Genomic DNA, 27,912 nt, shown 5'->3' with positions numbered 1-27,912 from the left:
CTGCAGCCGCTCAGCCAATCAGCGCCCGAGCCCATTGAAAAGGAAGAGCGGAGCCCGTTAGCTCCCGTCCGTGACCTGCGGCCGCGCTGGACGTTCCGGCCGTGTGGGGCGTTCGAGCCGCGCTCCTGGCGATGCTACCGGCGGCGGCCGCTCCCCTCCTCCGCTCGGCCCCCGCCGTGCCGCCCGTGCCATGACCCGACCGCTCGGCGAGGGGCTGCCGTCTCCGGGCCCGCCCTTCGCCATGTCCCGCCGCCATGTTATGCCGGCGGCCGCGGGCAGAGAGGCGGCCCAGGACTGCAGGTACGGGCGGGGCGCGGGAGAGGAGCGGTCGCGGTCGTCGCCGGGCATCGAGCCCGCCTAGGGGGGCCCCCCGGCTGCCGGTGTGCCCCGCGCTTCCCAGGGCGGGTGGCGGGGGTCGGCTCGGCGGGGGTTACCGGGAGCTCCCCGGGAGCATCGCCAGGAGCCTGCCCCGGTGTTGCAGCCGCCGAGGGGCCCGGCCGGGGCCTCCCCATGGGAACCGGCTCGTAGTGCCGCTGATTCGTTGGCCGGGGGGTTCTGGCAGCGTCCAGGAGTGAGAAGGGAGTGTCCAGCGGAGTTCAGGCCGGCATTTCCAGCACATCCTTCAGGATGCCGGGGCCGCCCCCCCGTGCCCTCGCAGCCCTGCCCGGGCGTTACCCAGCCCACCTGCGCAGCCCGGCGGCTCCAGCGGTTCGGTCTAACCGAGAACTTGGGCTGTCGGTTCAGCTCCCGAACCTGCTCCTAACGGTGCTGGGGGACACTGCCCCGGGAAAACACGGGCTGTCAGTGACAGCCTTAAATAGTGTGTTTATAGACTTGACAGACTTGTCTGCTAACTAACAATTAGTTAGTTTCAAATTCTGCCAAAGATTTGAGGTTTTTCAGAGGCTGCTGTGCTGTTTCTTGTAGAATGCGACAAGTCATAATTTTCTTATGCTGTTAGTAGCACCTTACTTTGTTCAGATCCTGTGTTTTGATGGCGCTGTCATTTAAATGAAGGGGACAGGGTAAACGTGTGCAGCCTGCTCTGCGGCCACGGGAGCCGGACGAATGCCGGTGAGCCGCTCCCGGTGTGTGGCCGGAGGGGCCGCAAGATCCGGCACTCCCGGGTTCTCCTCGGAAACCCTCGGGCACTGGGGCCGTCTGCGGCGAGCGTGGCTAGGAAGTCCCGAGATAAAGGAAGGAGAGAGTGGACACTCGTGCGGGTGCCAAGGCGCTCTATTTCCCAGGCAGGACCAGGGACGGGTGTGAGAGGAGGAAGGCTTGGGGAGGCACTGATAAAGGGAGTGGGTGTGAGAGGGGGAGACACGAGGTGAGCAATAAACGAAGCTCACGGGAGGAACGCGGGATGCAGCCGAACCAATGAGGATCACATAGGGGAGGGAAGAGGCTCTGGAGGCAAATCATACATCAGTAAGGGATGATTGACACCGAAAATTCTCGTGAAAAATAAAGGGGGGTGGTAATAAATGATACAGGGGAAGTGGGCAGCGCCAGGAGGGAGGAGATAAACTTATAAGGGCATAAAGGGAAGGATCAAGGGGTCAGTCACCTCGAGGGACAAGCCATTGGTGGGAAAACAAGGGGCAAACAACTTAGAGAGACACCATTGTGAGGGGGAGTACATGGGGGAACTGAGGGCCAAACCATAGTTTTAACTTATAAAAGGGATAACCAACTTTTCAACCGAACTCATATAAACATTTTAAAACACACGACACCACAAACGTTCACTGTTTCAATCTTACTTTTTGCCTAAGAAAGTGAATCGAAACTGCAATTTCGGTTTTGTTGCAGTTGTCTGAAAGACTGAATTTTTCTACGTGAGTTTCTGTTTTGGCTGGTTGTGTTTTTCTCTGGTTTTGCGTATTTGTTTGTTTTTGCTCTTTTTACAGAGCTTTTCAAGATGCTCTATGTTATCAAAGATGTAGTAGCTTTTTGTAGTTTGTTTCTATGTTGTGAGAATGTGCTATCTCGGGGCTATTGCTGGTGTTTCCAATGCAGCTTTTTAAAAGGATTGTTTTTATCTAGCCAGAGATAACCACGACTATGGCTGTAAACAGTAACAGCTTTTACAAATGCTTAGGGAGTTGTTTTTTAAGACAAGTGAAAGTATTTCCTCCTTCCCTCTTCCATTGGTTTTGAAAGGCCTGGAGGTCTGTTAGGTTCATCTCCTGGTTATGCAGCTTTTTTCTGTTGTTGGGTCAGATAATGTATTTATGGATTTTGCATTTTCTTTTGGATTTTTAGTGGTCTCCTTGGTGTCTTAGTCGAGTTGAGATTTCACAAAATATGGTGTGATAATTTTTATTTGGGATAAAAGATCTTGCTGAATTTATATATATCACTGAAGTGTTAACCAGAGCTGCGTAGTGGTTCAGGAAGATACATTAAACAACTGTGATTTTCATGTTAGCAAAAGAGTGAAACACTGTAGCCTTCTACTAAAGGGTGGAGATTCTCCTGTGAAAGGTTTGTGAACAGTTATGGCTCCATTCACATAGACAATCACATTTCTCTCTGTACTTTCACATATATGTGAAAGGCAAGTTGGATGACAACTTTTTTTTTCATGTTCTTCCTTGTACTGTATTGAATTCTTTCTTTTTTTTCTTTTCCCCACCCTTTCTTTTGTCTGCAGTTTCTAGTACACTTCCTTGTCTGAGACACAGTACAGAACTTTGGCTGGACAGTTCCTTGCACTCCAAAAAGCAGAGTTACAAACCCAAAGGAGAAAATATTGGTGGATTAGCACTTCCAAACAAGCTGCCTAAGACAAATCACTTGCCATATCTTCATTCAAATTAAATTTGAGGGAGAAGGGAAGTGCCTTCATTCCCTGTTGTTTTGCATAATTATGGGATAACCAGAAATTCTGTTACCAAGCTCTTGGATTTATAATAAAAGACAGCAAAAAGAACAATATGGGAAGGACATAAGCAGTCATTTGGAATCAGTGGCTGTGGAAACAAGGACAGAGATGGCAGAAGGCCTTGGGTTTTGGTTTTGTTATAAGCTGCCCCTGGAGGCCAGAGTAACTGAGGTTCTTGTTAATCGGTCCCTTGGGGCAGATTAGAGGGAAAGAACACTGAATACTTGGTGTGTGTATATATATATATATGTATGTATGTATATATGCCCACATAGGGTTTATTTTAGGATAATTTGGTTGCAATGGAAATTAGGTGTGTAGCCATTTTGGTTGTTATCTCTAGTAATATGACAATATAAAACAATATAAAAATATTAAGATACCACTTAAGGAAAAATATAAGGAAAAGAAAGAAAAAGCAAGGATAGGAGTGGATTGCAGAAATATCACCACCATGGACCCAGTGATGAGATTTGATTGTTGTAGTTCCAGTGTCTGTGGGCAAAGTGGAACTCGCAGTCTTGATCAGTCAGGGATTTGGGAAGGCCCCAAAACATAGAGTTCAGTGGGCTAATGGATGTCGGGTGGGAATGCCCAGTTACCTCGCTTGGAGAGGGTGAATTTAACACTGTCTGTTGCAAGGCCCAAGAAATAAGTCTGGGGGCACTTTGGGGGTCTTTGATGGTTTATGACCCCATCTTAGACCAATGTTTCTCACTTTGTGTTTTCTCACCTTATGCCTTATCAGAAGGGATAAATACCTTCAACCTAAGTGTGAATATGCCAGTACCTCCCCCTGGGTGGGGAGTGCTCTTTTACACTTGAGCCAGTTGTGTAAGGGAGGACATTGGTGTGATAAAAAGCACTTTCCCACCCCCACAAGGTCTGTGCCTTATCACCCTTGTCTGGCTCAAGCCCCGGCTTGTTTTGCCGTGGTCATGCTCCGGATGTGGGTGTGCACCCTCTTCTGTCTTGGGCACATTCAACACAACACACAAAAATCCTCTCCTTGCCCCCTTCCATTGGGGGTGCAAACCTGGGCCTCAGCAGTATTGCTGGTTTGAGTCAGGGACATTTAACATTTCTGTCCCTCACTGTTTGTCTGCAAGGTTTAGGTGCAGAGAGGAGTGTGGGTGGTAACTGAAGATGAGATGTGGCCTGCCAGCAGTGCTTAATGTGCAGCTGGGGCTTCAGTGAGGGCGAAAGAAGTGTACAGTAGCTCAGTTAGGAAAAGAGGAAGGGTTTGGAAGGATGGGCAGTGTGGAAAGCTCTGGGCACCGGATGATTTCACAGCTTGAGAGCAGCCCAAGCAAGCACCGGGTGTGTCCTGAGGAATGCGAGGTGGAGAGGGCTTTGCTGTGAGCAGCTGAGGCCAGTGTGGAGTGCAGGGATGTCTATGGCAGGAAAATAAGTCAGCAGTAACAGTGAGTAAACCTGCATTTAAGTCTTTGGTTCTTCTGCTGAACTGAAATACAGGAATCCTGTGTGCTGGAATTTTTCTCTTATTTGAAAGTAACTGAGTGATATAAGCAGCAGGAGTTGTTAGGCTGCAAGTTGAACTCTACTTGAACTACAAGGCTCTGCTGAGTAAGTCAGAGAAGGATTATAGCAAAACCTGGGGCTAACAACATGAACATTAACAGTTGTTGGACTAGACAATGTTAGTGGCTTAAATATTACTTTAAAATTAATAGCAGGAGTGGACAGCCCATAAATAGTGGTGCATGACCAGTAACAACCATATTTACAACATGGACCACAGAACCAACTGAAATTCCCCCTGAAACAACCTAGGAGGGTGTGAATATGACCACAGAGCAGCACTGGGTAGCAAAACAGTGAGCCAATGAAGACTGACAAGATCCCAGACTGTGAAATCACTATTGGTCTGGACTGGTGGGTACTTTAGATTGCCCAGGGATTTCTGTTTGTGGTCCTTCTTTTGAGGCACCACCAGGTAACTGATTAGTGCCACTAAATCTGTCTAATGGAGTTGAGAGCCCGGTATCCAAAATTTAACACTGTTGCTGTAGCATGTGGGAAGAACACACATATTTTGTCCTATGTCAAACTGAGCTGAGATAAGCTGGAGGCAGTCAGTCTTTGACAAGTTGTTTCTCTGCTTTCTTTGGTAAGCCAAACCCAGTTCTGTGCACCGACAGATTCTGATTACAGGTTTCTTTTGACTCAGTTACAGTATCTTCAAATATCAGTGCTTGCCAGTGTCCTGATTTAAGAAGTATCACTGCATTATGAGCAACTTTTTGTATTTCTGTAGGTGCTAACAATGCAAAAGCTGTGTCAGAAAATGAAAAATTGATTGTTACAATCTTAAAGAAAGATTCAAAATGAGATCCAAATTAATTTCATTTTTTGAAGTTTGTCATCTTCGTATTCTGCGCACAGTCCTGATTAAAAATAACCACAGTGGGTTCTTCTGGCCTAAACTTCGAATATGGTTACTGAATCTTTGGGGACACAGTCATGTATGGATACTTGTATATGTTAGCTTAGTTTCTGCAGTAAGTAGATTTTGCCTTTGTTATCACTGTTACTCAGGCAACAACAATGTAACTTTGCCTTGGAAGGCACAGAAAGACAATGAAACTTGGAACAAACCTCTGCTGTTCTTGCAACAACGTGAACAGCTGTGTTCTCGTCAATACTTTGTTTGAACTTCCAGGCATTTCCAAAGCAGGCACTCAGTATAGCCTTAAAGTCTTTGCAAGCTGCATGGAGGAAGGTGAAGATACCAAATTCACAGATTCTGATGTGGTTGCTCAAAGTGCACCTTGTTCAGCCAACCTGCCTGTTTTTAGAAGTGATGTTCTTCAGTGGAGAATGCCCTGGTGTTCTCATGCCCCACTTGTTCTTGCCAGAGATAAAACCTCTGATTTCAAGCTAGTAATTACCTTGTAGGTGGCTGTGGGCTGCTCTCTGTTGGAAGCTGAGTGAGATAGATGCCAGCTTGGGCTATCAGCTCAGAGTGATGGTGGACATGTTAAATGACATCATGTCATCACAATGTGTTGGTGAGGTCTCACCTAGGATCTGGCTGCAGGTGAGGTCAGTCCCATGCAGGACAGCTTTAGTTTAAGGTGGAAAGGTGGTTAAGATTTACCAGGATTATAAAGAAAACAGTTGGAGTGAGGAACCTGACAGGTTTGACTTCATTAGCCAAGCAGAGCGAAGGCTGGAAGGTGAAGACAATGATGATGCTTTTTCTGATTTACCAAAAATAAGAGCTGCTGCCACTAAAGAAAATTTGTAGAAGTAATTTATAGTATTTTAATTATGTAACATTCACTGAATGGGCATTTATTTATTGTTCTTTTATAAAGATGAAATTATGTTTTCTCTTCAGAAACCAGTTGATTACAGAGTTCTTCAAGCCAGTTTTAAGTCCAGGTAAATATGGTTTTTTCTTAGTGGAAGATATTTATATGAATTTTAATTATGTAAGCATGCAGAATGATAATCCAATTTCATTCTGTAGTGGAGCAGCAATATAATGAGTATAGCTTACCAAATGTGTCAAAATGAGCACATTTAAATTTTTTTCTAATAATGTAACTGAAAATATCCATTTCCTGTTTTAATTAATTTCTTTAAATAGTGATGTAATTATTATTCAAGTTCTGTCTCATGCTTAAGGCAGATTGTTTATAACAACTGAAGCTGCATCATAGGTCATGTGATTCTTTGCATGGCAGTAGCAAAACTGGATTATTAAGTTAATTAATATTGGATTATATGTGTGTGAGAGAGAAAATATCAAGTAATACAGTATAATAGGGTTTATTGTTTTGTTTTTTTTGTTAGGGTTTTTTTTCCCAATATAGTTTTTGTGAGTAATTGGTCTTTTTTTCTCCTACACCATGTCCATAAAGACAGAGCTGTGCTGTCCTCACCAGACAAAGGAAATGTAAAAGATGAAGGAATGGGACTGTCTGTCTTATGCACTGAAGGTTTTGAAAGGAGTTCATCTTCTCCAAAGAAGGTCAGAAGAAAAAGATGCCAGACCAAACACCAAATGAGTCCTGTGGTAGGTGTCTTTTGGAGAAGAATGGAGGAAAAGGACAGTGCAAACATGGCAGAGTGTGCAGGGCCCTGGGTTTGTTGTAGGCAAAAGTTGTGATTCAGAAGCTCCTTGTTGCTTCAGGGTCTCAGGGGCATTCCTTGACCAAAAAGAAAAGGACTGCCTAGCCAGAACAGGGAAGAAATGAGAAGTGCCTGGGTGAAAGGAGAGCACCATTGTCTTGTGGAAATAGTTGAGAAGAGAAGAATGACTCCATGGATCTCACAGACTCTGACAAATGGGTTTCACCTGCAGAAGCTGATATTTGTAAAGCCTGGGCTGGAAAAATGGCACTGTGAGCACCACATCTCTGTGCTCAAGCCAGACTTCTCCACTGCCCTGCTCTCCCACTGATCCTGCATTTAGGTTGTCACTGGAAGGTCTCTGCAGAGAAAGGGAATGGGAGAAACAGAAATTGAAACAATCTAAGCCATATCCTGTAAAACCATTATAAGGAACAAATGTTTTGTATCAGATGTTTTTAAAGGAGTTATTAAAGGTGGAAATCACTGACCTGTTGTGCATATGAATTTTTAAATTTTTAGATTTTTAAAATTTTACACAGCAAGATCAGATTCTTGGTGCTGCCTTTTTCAAATGTAACACCAGTTTTGTTCTTTTCCTTTTCCTATTCCTTTTTAAGTTTTAGGTCATGCTTGGGTAAGCTGGTTCTTAATAATTTTACAATCAATGAAAAAGCAGGGGAAATATTCTGGGCTAGATGCAAGCATGGAAATGCAACAGAAATTGTAACTTGAAATTGTATTTTGTAGGAACAGATGCCTTAAATACCTGTGTTGTGTGTTCTTTCAATGTAGTTTATGGAGCAGACTGGCAAATTTCTGCTATTTAGAAGTTGCAGTTAAGAGCAGTTCAGATTTATACATTTAAGCCACAGTATTTAGATAGAGATGGGAGGGATCCTGTTACAAATGGGGAGATCTTTGCATCTGTGTTTTAAATTTGTCTTGAAAATAGGTCCATTAACATATGTCTGGGGGTGTGTAGAACTAAGTCTTTGCTAGGTTCAACATTGGTTTTTAAAAGTATACAATTAATTTTTTTTCTCCCTCTATCTTTATTTTTAGGGAATTGGATGTCCTATAAGAAAAATAATGCCTTTTGGTTCAAGGGAGATTGCCTCAGGTATGAGCATTGCTGTTAATATAGAATTAATTAATTGAATTCATCACTTCATGTCTATTTTTAACGGCTTTTTTCTTTGAAATTGTTTTCTATTTTCTTTCACTTAAACAATAATTGCTACTGAATAGTCAATACTATGGCAAGTTTGAAGAGTTTTAAAAGTAATTTAGGATTTTAGTGTAAAACACATTAATTAGAATTTGTGATATTTCATTGCCTTAAAATCTTGATTCCAGATTTTTTATGGTTTCTCTTATGTTTTGGATAATCCACATTTTCTGTGGTGGTTAATAAATTGTGCCTTTTAGCTTAATTCAGAAAGAATATTCTTGTTGAACCAAACACTAAAGTTGAGCTGGTGTTTTGTTTTTGCTTTTTGACCTTTTTAGCCACATAATTTTGTTCTATGTGTGGTAAAGTGGAATCTAAAAAGCTTGAGGTAGGTCAGTAGGAAGATGAACTTTAAAAAGGGGATCTATGGCTGTGGAAACTCATCAGACTCTTTGCTGCTGTAGTCCTAGTTGACTTAAAAACAGAAATCAGTTTCTAAAATGGAAAGCTGTTGCATATTTGTTTTTGAAGACAATTATTGTTACGGTTTTGATTTTTTTAAACATGATAATGATGTTTTATCTTTTTTCTCCAACACATCATAGATGACCCATCTCAAACAAGGCTAACTCAGATTTTAGAACATGAGGCATCTTCTCCACAGGCATTTAGACCATCATCTGAGATGGCCTCTGGGGCACCAAAGAGCCCAGCTGTTCCTTCTCACTTCCTTAAGGCATCCTTTGGGCTATCCAAACCAAGAGACTCTCCTGTGAAGAGAAAACACTCTGCCATGAGTGTGGATGTAGATGGGTCAGATCAATGTGAAGTGAACGACCCTGCTTTTAGTAGATCACCAAAATGCAAGAGTTGGAGGTGTGGTTTTGTAAAAAATATCTTTTTAAAGTCTCCTCATGATGATGTTCTGCAGCTCAAGGAGCCTGCTGCCCTGTCTGGACATGATTTGACTCTTTCAGAGGAATTCCTCAACTCAAACAATGAAAAGGAGAAAAGTAATTACTCCACTGTAGGTTTGTCATCTTCATATTCTGCACACAGTCCTGCTAAAAATAACCACGTTTCTGTTGTGGATACCAAAGAGAATCAATTGCAGCTGGCTAACTCATGCTTTTTCGTGGAAAAGTCACTTCCCTTTTTTCAGGAAAAAAGTACTGTGTTGCCTTCTCCCCACCACTTCACACAAACAAAAAGCATGAAATCCCCTCTCCAGGCTGCTGGCTTACCTCAGGTATTGGATGTTAGGAAAGAGCAAGATAAAAGACCAGAAAGACATGAATGGAATAAAGGACACAGTATTCAACCCAGCAACAGTTTTTCAAATACAGTCCAGGAGATTTCTGAAAATACTCCTGATTGCTGTAGAATGGAAATCTCTGCCCAACTTGGACTGTCCCCAGAGACTGGCAAAAGTGTTCCCCCTTCATTGCCTTTGGAAGAGTCTTTTATGGACAGCAGCCACGAGTCTTCACAACCCTCAGGAGAAGTGAAAGTTAAAAGGAACTTTACACACAAGTCCAAGCTGAGCAGAAAATGGCAAAGCAGCTCTGAGAGTGAAGATGATGTTTTGGAATGCATTCTAGATGATGATGAAGAAGAAAAAGAAGAAGAAGAAGCATTAATGCCACTGCACAAAATGCTTAATTTAAGTCTCAAACCACAGGCAAGAACCCTGGAGGACTCCTTTGACAGTGTTTCTCAGGACACTCTAACTCCATTACTGAAGCTTCATGTAAGTTGGCTAAAAACCAGAAAAACACATTCTTTCAAGTATCCTTTTACAGATGTTACGTGTAAGAAAAGTAATAGAGATTTTAGCACAGTGCAGGGCCCAGTGGGTGCTAAGTTATTACCCCATATTTCAAATTTTAGGAGAATGAAATTTTATATAGTAAGGATATACCACCAAAACACAGACAGATGCCCAGGTGAATGGAGACATCTCATACTCAAAAATAAAATTGCTCCAACCTCACCTGTTCATCTGGCACATACAGACAGCAGCTTGTTTAGGTGTGCCACAGAACTAATTTATACTATTTAGCTCAGTTTTATAAACAATAACGAGCTACTTGAGCAGCTAAGATGTCCAGTAGTCTTCTAGTACCTATTCAGTCAGGATGTGTGTGACTAATTGGTAATAGTTACTTTACATTAATTTTAGTCAAAAATGTACCAACCCTCAGCCACCTCTTGCTGATTCTCATTATGCCATTAAAGCTATAGCAGAGTATAATGAGATAGCAGATAATCAGTTCTATGTTGTGTTTTTATATGATTTTCTCCCTTATTCATAATGTATGATAATTCAGAATTATTTGCCTGCAAAGCTGCTTACTTGGCTTAAAGGTCCTGTGCTGCTGTGCAGTTACAGTGTAGTTGGAGCAGGGATGTTACTGTGCTTGTCCTGGGAATGCCTGAAGGATGGTTTGTGCAGCCAGATTGATTTAACTCTGTCCCTTCTGCTTGTTTTAAGGAGTTCTGTTTTTGCTCTTTCCCCCCCAGAGTTAGGAGGCTACATTTAGAAAATGTGTGCAGTCTAATGTTTTTGTTTTCCTAGTCAGGTATGATTTTGATGAGCTGAAGTTAACTGGATGAAATTGATACAGACATTTAGAGATCTGTGTGCTAGACTCCAGTCATATATCCTTGCCACAGTCTGTGATTGTCAGAGATCTGAGTGTAAGTGTAGTGTTTTCTTTGAGGTTGTATTTCATGGAAATTGGAAGTATTTTAGTATTTCAAAAAGCTGAATGAATTCTGATCACAGGGGATAGATGATGTCTTTAAATCCTTGTGTACAGGATATTATGGTGATGAATTAATTCTCTTGTCTTTGCTTTTCTTGCTTTTTTTTTCACTGCCCTGCACCACTGGCTGGGGAGGTGACCAAGCTGTGTTGTGGTGCTTAGCTGCTGGCTGGGGTCAGCCCATCACGAGTTTCTAGAGTGGAAAACAAACAGCAGAATACCTGTATAAATTCTCTCTTCTGCCTTCCCCTCTCCTCATGCTTTTCAATCTCTGATAGTGTTTATTTGTTGACTGAGTTACTGTCTCCATGGGCAGATGTTGAGCAGCCATAATTATTTAATCTGTCTTTATGAGTCTGTAATCAAGAGTGTTATAGATCAGACTTGTGTGGTTTCATATGTATTTCACAATCTCAGCCAACATGACTACCTGATTAATGGTTAAGCCTGATAAACACATGCAGCAAATGCTTGTGGGACATGTGTGTGACCACAACATTTGGTTGGCCTGTTCCTGATAAAATTAATGGCCAAGTAAGATAGAACAGTTAAGAACAATCCTAACATTGCCATGACCATGATTTTTGCATATATCCACGTTCTTCTCTTGTAAGAAAAGATGTGTACATTGGAATAAAGGTTTGATTCCCTGTTTTTTCAACACTTTACTTGGCAAATATTGACCAAATATAAAGTAAGCTAAGAAGTCTTGCAGATTTCCCACACAAAGATATGCTGCTTGTTACATTTAAGAGATGACTGAATACCAGAGTGGCATCAAAAGAGCTGTGCTTGTCCAAAGAATGGAATCATGGCCATGAAAGTTTTCAAATCTGTTGTCTGCTACAAGTTGAATGAAAGACTGGCTACTGAAAAACAAGCCACTAGCAACATTTGTTAAAACTTTTTGTGTGTTGTTCTGTTTATTAGTGCCTTACTTTGGTTTTATATTGGGATTTTGATTGGAAGTTTTCTTTTGTTTGATTTATTTAGAGATCATTTAGCAAACACTGGAATTTTGCACTCTAGGGACTCTGAAAGTAAAAGAACTCAGTAATTTTTGGAGGTTCTTGTCTCAAGCACAAGAATGGGGGTTCCCAGCATCTCAGTGGATGATAATAATGGTAGAGTTGTGAGGTAAAAGGCTTCTGATGATAATGCTCATGTAAAATTGTCAAGGGACTGAGAAACCTGAACTGATAATCATCCTGTTTTGCAGGTTTATATCTGCATATATCCTTTAGGTTTATATCTGCATATAAAATATCATTAAAATTAGAAGAGGTTTCTGTTTTGATTATTGTCTAATAATGAATTGATGGCTTATGGTATTTTTTAAATGTCTTGCTATTTTATTTACAGCTTTCTAAGGCTCCTGTTACAAGCAAGGTGTCCTACGTGAACAGCTTAGATCATCTCTTTGAGGAGGATGAAGAAGATGGAAGGTTTGTTTCTTAAAGCTGGTTTGAAAAATGTGGGATGGTGTTGTAGAAGCTTGGATTTGCTTTGTCTCCCCAGAACTGATGGAGTTTGATTAGCAGCAGGCTAAGCTTTGCCTGCTGATGCCACCAACATACAACTGAATGACAGGACCTACAAGTGTTGCTCAAATGGTAAAAGCTGAATGACAGGCTCTCTCCAAGCAACAAGGAATGATTTGTGCTACATCTGTTTGTCCCTGCAGAGCCAGGCTAAATTTACTGATGCCTTCGTTTTAGGTCACTGAGCCAGCTAGCAGCTGCTGGTCAGGCATGAAATAGAAATATTTATGTAGACTGACTGTAGTAGTTTTTTCAAAGGCATTTGCAGCTCAGTATTGGTTGCCAAATTTTGCAGGCTATGGGTGTCTTGAGTAGTTACACAGGTCAGTGAACAGAACTAATGAGTATTCTTACAAGAGATCTTTTGGGTAGGAAGTGAAATGTGGTTTATGTGTTAATGGCAAGTGGTGGTTATGAGTATGTGTTTAACTGCTTATGTGATTAACTGTTTTGATTAAAGAATTTGACCCTGGTAACTATGGGCTTCCTGCCAATGGAGTAGCAGATACTCCTATAACTAACAGTGTTTACCAAATAAAATACTTGTTTGGTGCTTAGAAAAAAGTAAACATTCAGCCACAAGATCAAAAGTTTTGTGTAATTACAAAAACTTTATCAGAGGTTCGTTGAATATTTGTGTCTGACAGGCCAGTAATTGATTGATTGGTTGTGCTGTTGGGAATTCATTAGGTTTTGGGAAAAAATACTTTGTCTTGGAATAGCAAGATGCTTGAGTTTTAGACAGATGCAATGCTTCACATGGTTTTGCTGTGTGTAAATGGCTCCTGACTCCAGGGCTCACATTCAGAGCTTGGGTTTTGTTGATTGTGCTGTAAATATTAAATGGTGATGTATGCTCTGCTGCTGTTATTTCAGGTTAGAGGAAATAGTGAAGCGGTTACAGGAAGACATAGAAAGAGAGGAAAATGCTCCAGATGGAGAAAAAGAGGACAATGCCAATGGAGATGATCTCCCAGAAGAACACAGGTCCCTGCAACTCCAAAACCAATGAAATATTGATCTTTGCTTTTCTAGCCATTTTTTCCCTTACCTCTCTCTGTTTCCAACAATTGTTAATATGTTTAATGAGAACCATTTTAAAATCTTTTGGGGTTGGGTGGATTTCCTTGGGTGCAACTGTATTTTAACAATTCAGCTTTCACATAAGACTAATGTGTTCATAATCTACAAATAACTTTCTCAAGCAGGAAATAGCTTCTCAGTGTTTGAATTGATAAAAGCAATTTTGAATTTTACAGGGCCTTTATGAAGAGATTTTCAGTAGCAACTTATGTCATACCTGACAAACACCCTGGAGAAGATTTATTTGATTTATCAGCTGCTGGGAAAATCTTCACTCAACATAACCTTGACTTGAGGAATTTTCACTTTGTCCCTCAAAATCGTATAGAATATCTGCTTGTGAAGTAAGAATATGCTTTTCACTTTGCTGTGTTTACTTGTACAATTTTCTTGTTATTTTTAGCAGTTCTAAGGTAGTGTTTAATCTTTGCATGCAAATGAGCTCTGTCTTACTAAATAGGCAAGACTGGTTCCCTTTCCCTGGAATTTTCCTTTCTGGGTTAGCTTTACAGAAGAGTAAATTGTAATTTGAAGCTTCCTTCTTTCCTCCTCTGGAATTCTTGGAAAACCTCTTAAATGAGACATGAGGAAAACCAGCTGTTCTGGCCACTTCCATATTTCTACCACACTGGGCTGTTGTTGATAACCTTACCACTTTGTGGGAGACAAAAGCAGAAGTGAAATGTTATGATGAACACAAGCTTAACCATGTGCAGACTGAAAGACTTTTGTGGTTACCTGTTTGTGACCTTCTAGTGTTTCATTATGTCTGCTGAAAGACTTTTGGTGCTTCCATGCTGGATGGGCCTGGCACTTGGGGCTCCCTCTGATGAGGATTGCAGAGGGTCAGGATCTCTCACATCTGTTAGATTCAGTCACTGAGCCACTGGTGTGTCTCTGTGTACATAAACAAGTGCTCTGCAACCCACAGGCATTGCTGCTCTATATTTATGGGGCTGTCACACTACAGATAGCTGGACAAATACTTGCCTACTCACAAGTGAAAATCCTGAAAATTTCTGGGTATTTCATTTGGTATTTTATTCCAAACATGCACTGGGGGAACTGAGAGAGTTCAGTTCCTCTTCAAGGATTTTTATGTACATGAGTATGTGTGGTGGTGGCTGTGAAGAGGTGGAGAGTGACTTCTCATCTCTTGAGGAAGTGGTGGTTGTGATACACTCCTTTGGCTTCAGGCCTTTCTATTAATGTTTTGAAGATCACAAGGGTATGAGCTTCAAAAGCATCTTGTAAATCAGTGACTAGAGGAATGAGGATTAAACTGATCATCCCTTGCAGAAGGCAATTATGATTTAATTGCTTATGCATTCAGCCCAGTTGGCAGGGCTGGCACAGACTGGCTGCCCAGCTGGCACAGGGAGGTCTTACCAGTCAGGCAGGTAGAGGGTATATATGGGAGTTAGGACACAGTTACCTGATTTAGTAGACAGAGAGAATAGAGGAGACTAAAGAAGGGTGTGGGGGAAACAGGATGTCTTTAATTCAGCTGCTTATGACATCCCTAACTTTCTAATGAAGAATCATAGAGTATCCTGAGTTGGAAGGGACCCACAAGGATCATCAAGTCCAACTCTTAAGGGAGTGCTCCATTTGGGATTTGAACCCATGAAATTGGTGTTACCAGCCCCCTGCTCTGACCGGCTGAGCTCATCCTGGTGACTAAAGCTCCAATAATTCAGTAGTAGCAATGGCACACCTTCTGTTATCCCAACAGCTGCTGTTTGCACCCCACAAATTTACACAGTGAGATTATGCTGTGGGATTTTAATTGCATTAGTTTGCCCTCCAGTCCCTTTATTTAAAAGGGAATTTAAAAAATTTTGAAAACAATATTTTTTTCTCTTATTCTGTTGGTGGAGGTCATTGGATAGTTTAATAGTTTTTTAGTCATTTAATAGTCTCATTGAGCATAGCAGGCTGTCTGTGTAGTCAGGCATAGTGGTTCATAGTACAATAGTGTAAATCAATGTTTGTTTGAAACTATTATTCCCTAATAATGCAGATGTTTCCAGACTGTATAGTATGGCTTTATAGAAAGAAAGATAGTTGTTCTAAAGGACATTTGTAAAGTTGATTGCTATTAAAAATCAAGGCTTGATTACTATGACATTTTATATAAGTAATAGCATAACACCTGTTTTGCATATTCAGATCTTTCTTTGCTGTTGATGATGATCTGAGGGATGAGGAATTTCTTATGTTTTTGTGAAAGCGATGACGCAACCGCTAATCAATTTTTATCCTCTTCCTTGCTCCTGTTTTTCTCTTACAGTTCTAGTATATCACAGCAGCTTTTTTTAGTTGTTAATGGCATTCTAAGTTCTGCTTACCATGATACACCTTGTCCCATACCAATTCTGAAGTGGCTGTTCCAGGTAAGTCTGTGCTATTCATGCAGTTATCATAACTCTGTGCGTGTGCAATGTTTTTCCTGGAAGCCAGTTGAAGAACTTTGTGAATCTGTTCCATTAACAACTTTTAAATTGGATAATATTTTCTCTCCTGGGTTCTGATTTGTTCTCCCATCTGAAGCACTTTGATTGTCACTAGGGGTGAAACAATTGAGAGCCTTTTCTCCACACTCTGAGTGAATGCAAAACTACATGTCCATGTTCATATATGCTACTGCATTGACAAAGGACACAGTAAATGAGGAAAGGTGCTGTGGGCCACATCATGAGCAAATGCTAATCTTATTTCCTTTCACTCTTAGAAAAACAATACATGCTGCAGTATGCAAAAGTGCAGAAGTGCCATTTTCTACATATATAATCTTCTAAATCATCAGTGATACCAGCATTGTCAGAAAATTTTCATTTGGAAAAGGTACCTTATGGCTCAGGAAGAAGCCTGGAGTCATTCTCAAAGGAAATGTGGCGACTCTCTCCTTTCAAGATATCTGTGTCAGTCTCTGAATCACCAGGAATTTACACAGTGCTGTTACTCACAAAAATGCCTCCCTCCAATCTCCATTCTGTTATTAATTGCCCCATTCTAACTGCACCTGAAACAAAAAAGAAATCTGGACCACCTGGGAAATTGCAGATTCAGTCTGTTGACTGACTTTCTACATTTGCCAAAAGCAAACATTCTGCTTTTCCATGTCCTTCCCTCCAGCCAGTTAAAAAATTGCTTTCTTCCTTTCTGTGAGCTCTGGTGTTCCACTAATAAGGAAGAAGTGTGAGCCAATTGAGATCACTTGCAGAGAAGGAAACTTTCCAGCACCTGGGGGAGAAAAAGAAGTTTTTGTTGGGCCAGTGAAGTCCTCCAGGAAATCTGAACTGTACTTCGTGGTCATGCTTTTGTAGTTAAGAGTTGTGTGAAAAACTGAGAATTCATTGTTTGGGTTTAGTATTGCATATGTCCAACTTGTCTGTGACTGGAAAAGGGTGTAGTTAACTCTGTTGCCTTCACTCCTGCTCAGGGAGCTCAGTTTGATCACAGATACAAATGGGCTCCAAAGGGGAATGTGATACTTTCTATTCTCTTAACCCTCAGAACTTGTTTATAAACCAAACCAATGCTGTGGGGTTACAGCATTCTGATACTGTAAATAATTAATTTTTGATTCTTCCTTTAGAGGAGTTAGGTTTTTTGTTTGTTTGTTTTTTAATCTGTTACTCATTTTACTCTGCTGGGAAGTTTGGTGTTGATTTTGTTCTGGTTTGATGTGGGGTTTTTTTTTGTAATTAAAAGAAAACTGATGCCATCATGCAGCTTGGTTTTTGATGCGTAGCTTCTCTGTTCGCAGATGATGTCTATTCATCCTGACCATTGTGTTTCCACCAAGATCTTGGACAGATTGATGGAGTTATCACTAAAAAACTGTAAGCATTTGAAGGATGGAAAACTGACCACCTGAGTGAAAGCACTTTTCCTCTCATCAGCTTAAAAAAGTGTTAGTGAGGAATTAAAAAGCACTAATTCTGTTGGGTGATTTTGGCTTGAATTTAGGCTCTAGTTTTACTAATGTAATGCAGAAATAGTGGGGGCTGACCTTCACTGAGTGTGTGCAACTTGTATCACAGTGTATGGTCCTGGCACATACCTCCAAAGTAGTGCATCCAGTACAGAGCCTTTTAAACTCACTCCTGGTGTTTCACAAATAGAATTAACCTGAAGAGAAGCTCAGTCTGCTCAAAAGTTTACCTTCCTTTCCATCTTTTACTTTGGATGATGCAGACATTTGTAGCTTAAGGATTACAAGATGTTTTTCACATTGTCATTCCCAGTATGTAGCACTTCATGATTTCTTTTCCAGATAAATGACAAAAATGAAGTGAATCATACACCTGCAGAGAAACACTTTGAAGGATCTGCTTCAGCCCACAGTGCTTCTAATGTCTTCTGTGTTTTGTCTTCTTCCTTTGTCTGTACTCAAATATTTCTCCACTACAAGTTCCTTTGTATGTTCCCCATGTCTTCATTCAGATCCATCAAAAGTGATATTCATTTAAGACTACCAGTTGACATTGTTAAAGTAATGTGGTTCTCTTGAAGTATTTGCTCAGGGCTGTCCCAGTTGTATCCTGTATTTTAATTCTTGTTTGAAATCAGAGCTGGTATCAGAGGCAATGTAGCCTCCTTTATTTTATGCCTTGCTGGCATTAGGCTTGATTCTGAATGAACAATTCAAGATAATGAATGAGCATTCAAATAATTAAGGCTGGGAGTTCCTTGTTTACCAATTCTGTTCCAGAAACCTTGCCTGTTTTCAAATCTTCCTTAGCTTCTCTTCTAGTCCCACTGTGATAACACCCTCACCTTTGCCTACACAGGGAGTAATTTGTGTTCTTAGACAAAAATATTGCTTTGTTGCTCGTTATGCTGTTTGTGATGCTGTTTGTGATGAAAGAGAACTATGACAGAAAATGGGTGGAACTTGAAAGCAATTGACTTGTTATGTAGGCAAGATGTGTCCCTAGCGTAAGATACTGTATTAGACTTTTTTTCCTCCCTCCTTGTTCTGAAAATAAGCTTACTGTTTAATGTACTGACTGCTCTGAGATGAGAGCTGGTAGAATTGATGCAAACTGCTAAGCTTATTTGTTTGCCTTAAAAGGAACTAATGCTAAGAACTAAATTTAACTAATCCATTCCATGTCTTTTATTATTAGCTTCCATCAGTGATGAGCAGCTTAAACCATGGATTCCTTCAATAGCTGATATATCAACTGTTTTTGTCAATATGGGTGTCGGGTTCAGATCTCTCTTTCCATTGCAACATCTTCAACCCCCCTTCAATGAGCATGATATTTTGTAAGTGTTTTCCTTTTGATTTATTTTCCTAGATACTGTGTAAACAAGTTTTTTTTTTTCTCAGAATCTAGAATCAGAAGTTTCTTCTTTATTTCCTTTCCCATACTCTATAAGTTCTTGGCTCAGATCTTAGTGAGAATAAATAACTCTGGAATTCAAGCAATGCCTTCTAGGTAACGATTCAGCAAACCAGAGCATTGTCCTTGTCCTGCATCTTCCTAGTGAGGGTTTGCAGGAATACTGGCTAAATAGCTGGGCCAAGTGATTGGCTACAAGTGGAGTTAGATGTGTGTCTTGGGTGTTCTGGAACTGAGGAGTATTTTGATTTCAAGGCATTTTGACACATGCAGGATTTTTTTTCCTTCATTTTGATGTCAATAAACCTTTGTGGGCTTTTGAATAGTTCATTTTTTGCTCAGATTGTCTTTCTTCTATTAGAAGTCAGGTGCAAAAATCAGCGAGTCAACAACAGCCAAGAGGAGATGAAGCCACTGCCAGTCCAGTGTTCCCCAATCTACTTGAAAACAATTTAATTAATGTGATTAAGGTGAGAAAACTCCAAGGTTTTTGTGGGTTGGGTTTCTTTTTTGTGTGTGTGTTTATTTTTGGGAGGGAGGGATAGGGTTTGCCATCTAGTCCTGAGCATGTGTTTGAGTAGATGCTCTCCTGAGACTTCAGCTTCACATTCAGCAGAATTTATTGTAGGCATTTTGCAAACTTCAGTTTCTTGTCTTCCATTGGCTTCACTCCCAACTGCAGAGTTTTTCTGCTTCCCTTATACAGCTGTGGCACTTCATAGAATATCTTGGCTCCCTCACATAGAAGAAACTATCCACTGATTTCAGTTTTCAGTATTACTGAAGTATTTAGAAAATATTTTGGCCTTTCCTTCAATTAAAGGAGGATTATCTATGTAGCAAAGAAAGATCTTTCCTGCTCCAGTAGTATCTGGGCAATATTGCCATTGCTCAAAAAAATGAGTCTCCAGCAGTTATTAAAATAAAAGGGTGGTGTTACTGGGAGAGAGGGATATGTTAGTAGACAAGTGTTGCCAAAACAGTACATCATTTGAGGTACATTTTACTGTGAGTGTGGAAAACTTAAGTTCTCATCATGCTTCAAAATAAGCTAAAATAATTCCATATTTTAATGCTATGTATTTCTTTTAAAGTTTCTAGTTTTCTGTACATCAGTAATTCACGATGGATATACTGACCAAGAAATATGGCTGCTGCTTATATTGCTATTTAAAATAAGCTTGGAGAAACAGTTAAAACCTTTTCTGACAGATTTTCAGTGCCTTTTTTTCAAGCTTCTGATGAATATAAAAGACTGGGATACAAAGGTAACGTCATAAATTTATTGTACTAGATTTGTGAAACTGCAATTTCTGTTTGAAGTTTTCTTTTTTCTTTTTTGACGTATCAGAAAAGTACTGGCTGAAGACGTAATGCAGAATTTTCAATAATAGTACAAATAATATGAAAAATTCAAAGCTTTGTGTTTGTGTGAGATTTAGGAAGTGGGTGGGTGGGTACACTGAGAGGGTTTTTGTTGCATGACATTGAGTTGCCTGTCCTCTTCTACAAGTTTGTTTATCTTAACATTATGTGTGCTAAAATAGCTGTATGTTTAAAATGACAGTCTGAAAGAATGAAGAAATTATTGCACTATGCTGGTAAGCTGTCATTAAAAACATTCTCATCTCAACTACCCTGCTTTAAGTTGTATTTAACAGACTCACCTGCTGGTGCAGCACAGACATTTTTATGTACGTCATCTCTTGTTAGATCAGTTCCTTGTATCAATTATGCCACCTGTGTTTCTGGGGAGTAGGCGTGTGCTCCTTTGCAACTAAAGCAAACAGCCCTTCTTCAGTTTCAGGATGTTTTGTTGTTCTTTTGAAGATGCCTGAGCTGTGCCTGTCAGTGAGTGAGCTCTCCAGCAATCCCCACAACCTCCTGTGGCTCGTTCAGCTGGTGCCCAGCTGCATCGCGCGCGGACGGTAATGACGCTGTCGTGTCAGAAATGCCTACATCATTCACACTTAAAAAACAAAAGGGATTTGTTTTCTCATATGTTACAGATGTATGTGCAGCCCTTGGTGTGCATGTATAGCTTCCTGATCACCTCTGCTGTGAAAAAGGGTTGTTAAATCCTTTATGTAGTTTCTGGGCTGTGGGTTCTTGGTGCACTGTAGCAAAGGAAGGCTTAGCTTCAGGTTCTGACATCCATCACTCTAATTCTTGTCTGAGTGACCAAGATTTAAATTTTCTTTGGGTGATTCATGTCTGCTTCGAAGTATTATTCTGAGTTGTGTATCTTTGACATTAATAAACTATAATGTGAGTGAGCAGAATTATTAGGTCGTTACCTTCAGGCTTGGAGACAAGTATCTAGCATTGTTTACTTGTGCAGAAGCTGAGCTGCAATGAGATTAAGGATACTTCTGTTTTACTAGATAACTTACTGGTTTATATAGCACCTATATTCAGAAAATCCAGTTTAATATTTGCAAGCAAGTTTATGTCTAAGGAAGACAGGCATTGCCTCACATACTTTGTAGAAACTGTGGGTTTAAAAAATTTTAATGGAAATAATTTTTAATTGTTTTTCAGGGAAGTAAAAAGGCACCTTAGCCTAGTGATAATTGCAAAATTTGTTCATAAGAAGCATGTAGAAATACCTCATGACAGTGACAAGCAGGTACTGCTTACATGTATTGTCTTTGTAGAATTTGAAAGTTCAGAAAACATTAATATTGTATGCTTGTGTTTTATGTTTTAATATTGTACGCCGGTTTTCAAGAACTTTGCCAAATGACCAATTAATAATTTTCTGTTTAGATTAGTGTTAAAAGTGCATTTGCACATGTGTGTAATCTGCATGTTCTGCAGCTTGTGCTTGTTTATATGCCTAGACATTAGTTTTAGTCATTAGAAAGAAGTCTACACTTCTTTGAGTCTTCCTTTTGTAATCATGTGGAGACACTGTTTTCATAGGTTTGATCTTTTATTGAAAAAGTGTACAAACACTGAAGTCTGTGAATAGTCAAAAGTTACTCAAAGCATGAAAACTTCTTTTTTAATTAAAAATCCCTTTTCTGTTCCTGTTCCAATGGATAAGTAATATTGTAGGGGCACTCAGTTTCCAATTTTGTGTTGTTAGTAAGTCAGTCCAATTTGTTAATGCTTGTATCTGTAGATGTTTCTTCTGCGTCAGTTTCTGGTGCGCATGAAACCTTCTTATCTACTGAGGAAGATGAGAGAGATGAGAAAAGGGCAGAAGGAGCTTAAAGATGGTGAAGTTCATGCAGAACTAGAACATGAGGTATATAGTCAAGTGCTTTTTTGCTTTTGTTTTTTATGCATCTTTTTAATATTTTATACATAATATTATATATTACAATACTATTTGGGGAATATTTCTTTTACTTTTTACTGTTCTCTATGTGGAACTGTATATATACACTGTTTAGTTACTGTTCATCTTTAAAATACTACTAATTTTGGTTATAGTCGTGGGGGAAGGAAAGGAGTATGTGTTAGAGGAACCTGTATTGGGTTGTTTTGCAAACAGGGAAATGGTCAGATTTTCTGAAGTCACAGGGAAGTCTTGAGTCTCTACTTCTGTAATCAGAGGACATTCTTCCCTCCCTTCTGATGTAATCAGTGAAAACTGTTCAGTGCTGAGCCAAAACTTTAACTTCAGGTTGAGAAAATATTTGTGAATATTTTATTAATATCTTCTCTCAAACAAGTGTTAAAAAGGTTCAGAAAATATTTGTGAATATTTTATTAATATCTTCTCTCAAACTAGTGTTGAAAAGATTTAGTATTTCCATCCATCCAAAAATTGAATATTGGTTTGGTTATTTAAGTGGTTGTCATGGAATTTCTCAGCAAGTGTTTTGATCTGAGGGTAGATGAAGGGAAAATAAAGCCAACTGCTGAATTTAATTTTCAGTTAGTAAAACCACATTTTTATGGATTACTTAGGTTATTTAAACCAGTATAATAATAATAACTGGTTTAAAATGTTTGTAATATGTGAATATACTGTTTCAAATTAGTTATTTAGGCAGATATGTTGATATACTTGTCCATTGGCCTGGCTGTTGGAGGATTCATTCCAGAAAGCAGAGATGGTTCCGTGTCTAGATGTGAGGAGTTAAAATAATGGTGCTGTCACTGCTAAAGGTCTTTTGATTTCTCTCCAGGTATACTACCTGATCTATGTCCTCCTGCATCTAGTCAGTGAAGCCAGTTTCCTGGATGTTGTAAATTCTAGTCAAAGGGTAAGTACCTTTAGTGGCTAGACCTTTCGATTTTAAAATGTTGTTTATCATGCACATTTAGTGTGTTTTGGTAAGAGCTATCATGTGATGGAAGATCACCAGTGCATAAGAGCACTGGGGGAGGCTTTTGTTCTGGGCAAGGCAAATGCAGAAGAACTTCTGTGTGTTTACTGCTGAGAAAACTCTTCTGTGTTTCTGTGAATGGAGCTACCTCCAGACATAAGGCTGTGAAAGAGCAGGCATTTGTTGTGTTAATCTTTCTCAGAAGGTATCTGGAGGTAAACTTAACACAGAAATTCTAAGTCAAATGATTCTGTCAACTTTGGAAGTCGGTTTGAAATTTTTCAGTCTAGGAGAAAATCACTTCAAAGATATCCAGTAAAATATTTTCAAGCACATTTCAGTTTCCTGTGCTGGAGTGCAAGGAAGTGAAAGCAGGACTGTAGCTCTTCTCTGTAGTGGTAGTTCCTTTTTGCCATGTGATGTGAACATCTAAGTAATTCTGTTTGCTTAGCCTGTCAGTATTTCTATTCAGATTTCTGTGATCATTTGCTGGGAGTTGCTTGCTGCAAGGTGTCTGTGTAAGCCTTCTGCCCTGTAAAATCACTCTTGGCTTTTAAGAAATCTGTCACAGGAACTGTTTGAGAGACATAAACCAGTAATGTTTGGCTACATTTGGAAGCTTAGGTGTCTCAGTGTTACTTAGATTTGTGGAGAACTTGATGTTTTCAATTATTTTTTTAGTGTCTCAATTTCTTAAGGAAGAAAAACTTTATAATTCACTGACCTATTAGCCATCAAGTGGCAAGAGAGGTATGGCTGAATATTGTGCAGGCTGAACTTGTGCAAAATCAATCTTAACTATTTCATTTCTGCCCCTCTTCCAGTTAGAGAGGATAAATTGTGGTGGCCTTGAGACACCAGCAAATGTTTATAAATAGAATTTCAGCATGTCTCACCTGTTCTGCAGAGTGGAGCCTCTTGGCAGCTGTTCAGTGAGAGATTGAAAACAGGAATTTTATGAAGAAATTAACAGAATGTGAAAGACCTTGGGAGTCATTATCAAGAGATCCTGAAGTGCAAAACTGCTTTATTAAAGTAATCAGAAATTTAGAGAAAATAAAAGATCAGCGCATAAAACCTTGGATATAATTTACCTGCTCAGCCAATTCCTACAAAAGAAATTACCTGAGTCATCATTACTGAAAAGGTTATTTTCAGCTATTGTAGCTTCAGAATTTTTTTGCTGATAAAAGATGTGAATGGCACTGCACTATGTTTGCTGTTTTGGGGGCAGAAAAGATTTGCAAATTAGTTAGCAGGAACTTTAGAATTTGTGTTGTATAGCTCTGCTATACTTTGAAGCTGCTTTTAAAAACTCTTAGGCCTGCTTTACCAGGAGCATGCCAGCAACAGATAGAGGATCTTGCAATGTGACCTTGTTTTCTTTCTTTTCCCTTTCTTAACTATGTATTTCTGAGAAAAATTCAAACTGAAGCATGTAATTTTTAAATTGATATAATATTTAAATAAAGCCTGTAGTTTTGACATAGAGGGTTAATAACTGTACACTTTTGTCTTTATTTAGCAACACTTAGTGAAGCTTTGTCGTGCCTTAGTTAAGCACGTGAAAGGTGATATTAGGGAAGATGCAAGAATGTTTTATCGGTCTAAGGTAAGATGCAGAACTTGATTTTGTGTTTTGTTTTGGTTTTGGGGTGATTTTTGTGTTTGTGATGCATGTTGTTCCCTCATCTCAGCCCTAGATTTTTCTAGGAGTCCCTCATGGGCCTGGGGGTTTTTCCTCTTTTTTTCTATCTGCATCATGTCTTTGCGTGGGAATAAATACATGCCCATTTTAATTCACTGAAAATCCTCCTAATGCTAACAATGGGACTCTTAGCAGCTCTGAAATGTGACTGGTCATCCCTTTAGCCAGGCATCTCCACGTTTAGGCCCACAGAGTTGCTCTGTTTCTCTTTGTGGAGTCACTGGTAGCTGACTCCAGTTGTAAGAGCAGAGCCTACCTGCAGGGCAGGTGCAGAGGACTGAGAAACTTGCCTGTCTTGCATGAGTCTCCATTTTATTTTTCAAATAAATGAATTGATTAAAATTGCTTTGGATTTAAGCCAGCTGTATGTGATGTAGCATCAAGCTCGGACAGCTGCCTTTTGTTTGCTTTGTCTGTGAGCCTTACATCTGATAGTCCTAATTTTGTGACCTTCAGGCTTTGCATGCTACAAACCAAGTCAGCTCAGTGAAAAAGTCACCAGCCCCAGCTTTGAAAATCCTTGGCTTCTTCTGCTTTAAATCAGACATTTGCAGTTGTGTGCTTCCTTACCTCTCAAAAACATTCTTCTTTTCTTACTCAGATTAGTGGAGCATGGATCCTTTTAACAAGTTAATTACTCTTGCCTTGGAGTGTTGTATCACTGGTTGCTTCCACTTCTGTTTCTATTTGTCTTTGCACTGAGAGGGGAAAATCTTACTCTGCTTTCTCCATTGCTTCGTTTGTGTAATACTGCAGTAACTTCTAGAGGATGCCACTGTGCTGGGTTTTAACACAGCAGATGAAGCAAATCTCAGTGTGAATGGCTTGGATTAAACACCTGCTTGTGCTTGGTTATGAAAAAGCACAGTTTATGTGCAAGGAATTTGTTTCAGAAGCAGCCAGTGCTGCATTGTTGGCTTTTGTGGCCGCAGTTGCACCTGTTCTAGGTACAATTAGACTTGTGACAAACATCATTTCCCAGGGATGAGGTGGTGTTTGGAGGGCAGAGGTTTGCATGGTGATTCCAAACATTCAACCTGGGGAATCATGTGCCTCTAATGTTTGTGGAGTGCATGACTTTCAATTCAGAGTAATGAGTTACAGGGACCTGAAGTTGAGATCATGATACTTTCTGACAATAACATTGTTCCTTTCCAGTGTAAACCTTGTATGTTGGGTTATCTGTTTATTTTTGAGTTTGGAGCTGTGAGGGGGAGCACAGGGTATGATTTTATCATTTTTAACAAAAATGGCTAAATGAATCAGTGTGAATTTGCAGGTAAGCTGCTTGGCTGCCAGGATATTTGAGAAATGGCAGGACGTGATACAAACCACTCGGCTTACTCAGGTACTGTAATGAAACTTCTCTTCCCTCATTGCAGGGTGCATTTAACTTCGTTTTTAGCACTTGAAAATGGCAAATCCTTTCAAGAGATTTTCTTTTTCTATATGAATGGCATGGCTGTGGAATACACTTAGGTGTGTTAGAATGGATTTGAATTAAAATTCTTACTTGGTTGGCTTCAATAAAAGCAGGATCTTCTCTCCATTGTTAAAAGCTCTGTTTTTGTAAAGGTGTGTGTAATACACTGAAATCCCAGTCCTGAGTCGAGTCACTGGGCCTGTCTCTGATTACAGCTATTAGCAGATGCTTCCAAAAGGAAATTGGGGCAGGAATGCAGTGAGGCACATCCTGCTGTGGTCTGGCACCATGTGGCTTTGAGACTTCTCGAGTCCAGGGCTTTATTCACATATGTTAAGGGCTCTCAACAACTCTTCCCCCTTCAAATGTGTCAAATTTCATGGCATGATGAGGCAAAGCCTCTCATGTTTGTAAAAGTATGCAGTAGTAAATAATGCCTTGCTAAGTCTCAGAAATATTTGCCTTTGTGGCATCTAGCTGGCCTTGGTAGAATAGATGGATAATTTCTGCTGATACACAAAGTTCAGAGCTCCTTCTTCCAGCCTTGGCTTGTAAGGGTTCAGTTGTAATGTGTTGTTCAGACCACCTGTGTGAGTCCTGTCTTGGAACATAAAGCAATCTCTCTTGGAAAAGCTTAGCTTTCCAGTACTGCAGAGTATCATTTACATAAAATTTAAATTATACATTATGCCTAGTATTGATTCCAGTTAAAAACTGTCAGTAACCATTAGTAAGGACTGTTGATTCCTCCCAACAATGTGCAGAAAAAGAAGTTCTGTGTAGTGTGTGTGATATTTTATGTTCTGAGCACTCCAGAGCAACAAGTGACACATGTAACACATGGCTACAGAATCTGCTTAGAAATTAATGAAAGTTGGTAACGAGGTGGCTCTTTCGGTATTGTTTTTTTGGAGGTATTTGGGGTTGATTCATGTATGGGAAACTGGCAAGTGTTTCAGAATAAAATTCCAGAGACTTTTTCCAGCTCATTGTGGTGCTCCCAAGCTAAGCACTTGCCTACTCTACTAATTTCTTCTGACACTGAATTTCTGACTCGTATACTAATTTGTTTTTATTCTCTAGGGAAAACTGCATGACTTCTGGATGCCAGATTAATGAAATCTTGCCTAGTTAAGGGAAAACAGCAGAAACTGAAATCAAGGGGGATATAGAATGAATGGAGCTTCACCTTGTTTGGAACAGAAGAAATCAGTCACCTCAGTAAGAACTTGAGCTTGATTCAGACAAGCTCTAGACACATGAGACTCTGATTTGACCAACATTGTTTTTTACTACAAGTACTCTACTTCTGAAAAATTGAAGTGGATCAACTGAAAAAAACCCAGCTGTTCCTACAGCCCTATCAGAACTGGCTAGAAATATTTTACTATATTGAAAGCTGAGGGAAGTTTTCTTGTTTCCCTTGTTAATCACAAGACCTATTTGATAACAGTAAGTATTTATTTTCTTGCCAGCACATACCTGCAAGCATTGTTTAGGTTGGCTGAGAAAGAACTACCCTGTGACATGAAATCTGAGTTTTGGAGGAGTGTTAGACCTCCCCTGTTGTGAGCAGGTGAGGAA

At 40.0% G+C, this 27,912-nt stretch overlaps 1 protein-coding gene across 1 annotated transcript; it reads left to right on the top strand.

Moving 5' to 3' along the window:
- Window positions 1–98: 98 nt before the first annotated feature.
- On the top strand, window positions 99–27,912 carry SLF2 (SMC5-SMC6 complex localization factor 2). Its single transcript, XM_058810409.1, has 20 exons — window positions 99–300; window positions 6,255–6,298; window positions 6,781–6,935; window positions 8,057–8,114; window positions 8,771–9,915; window positions 12,296–12,378; window positions 13,351–13,461; window positions 13,734–13,901; window positions 15,851–15,953; window positions 17,330–17,405; window positions 18,696–18,837; window positions 19,276–19,384; window positions 20,009–20,182; window positions 20,745–20,842; window positions 21,456–21,543; window positions 22,042–22,167; window positions 23,057–23,134; window positions 24,723–24,809; window positions 26,185–26,253; window positions 27,412–27,912. The coding sequence occupies exons 1-20, from the start codon at window positions 191–193 to the stop codon at window positions 27,442–27,444; spliced, it is 3,057 nt and encodes a 1,018-aa protein (XP_058666392.1). The 5' UTR covers window positions 99–190; the 3' UTR covers window positions 27,445–27,912.

Source organism: Ammospiza caudacuta, chromosome 9 (genome assembly GCF_027887145.1).
Source record: "Ammospiza caudacuta isolate bAmmCau1 chromosome 9, bAmmCau1.pri, whole genome shotgun sequence".
NCBI lineage: Eukaryota > Metazoa > Chordata > Aves > Passeriformes > Passerellidae > Ammospiza > Ammospiza caudacuta.
This window is presented reverse-complemented; position numbering and strand designations above follow the sequence as displayed.

Excerpts from the sequence above, each read along its gene's own strand:
- SLF2 (XM_058810409.1), top strand. The coding sequence starts at position 191 with ATGACCCGACCGCTCGGCGAGGGGCTGCCGTCTCCGGGCCCGCCCTTC. Across the intron at positions 8,115-8,770 it reads TTCAAGGGAGATTGCCTCAG|ATGACCCATCTCAAACAAGG; the intron begins GTATGAGCATTG and ends AACACATCATAG. Across the intron at positions 9,916-12,295 it reads CTCCATTACTGAAGCTTCAT|CTTTCTAAGGCTCCTGTTAC; the intron begins GTAAGTTGGCTA and ends TTTTATTTACAG.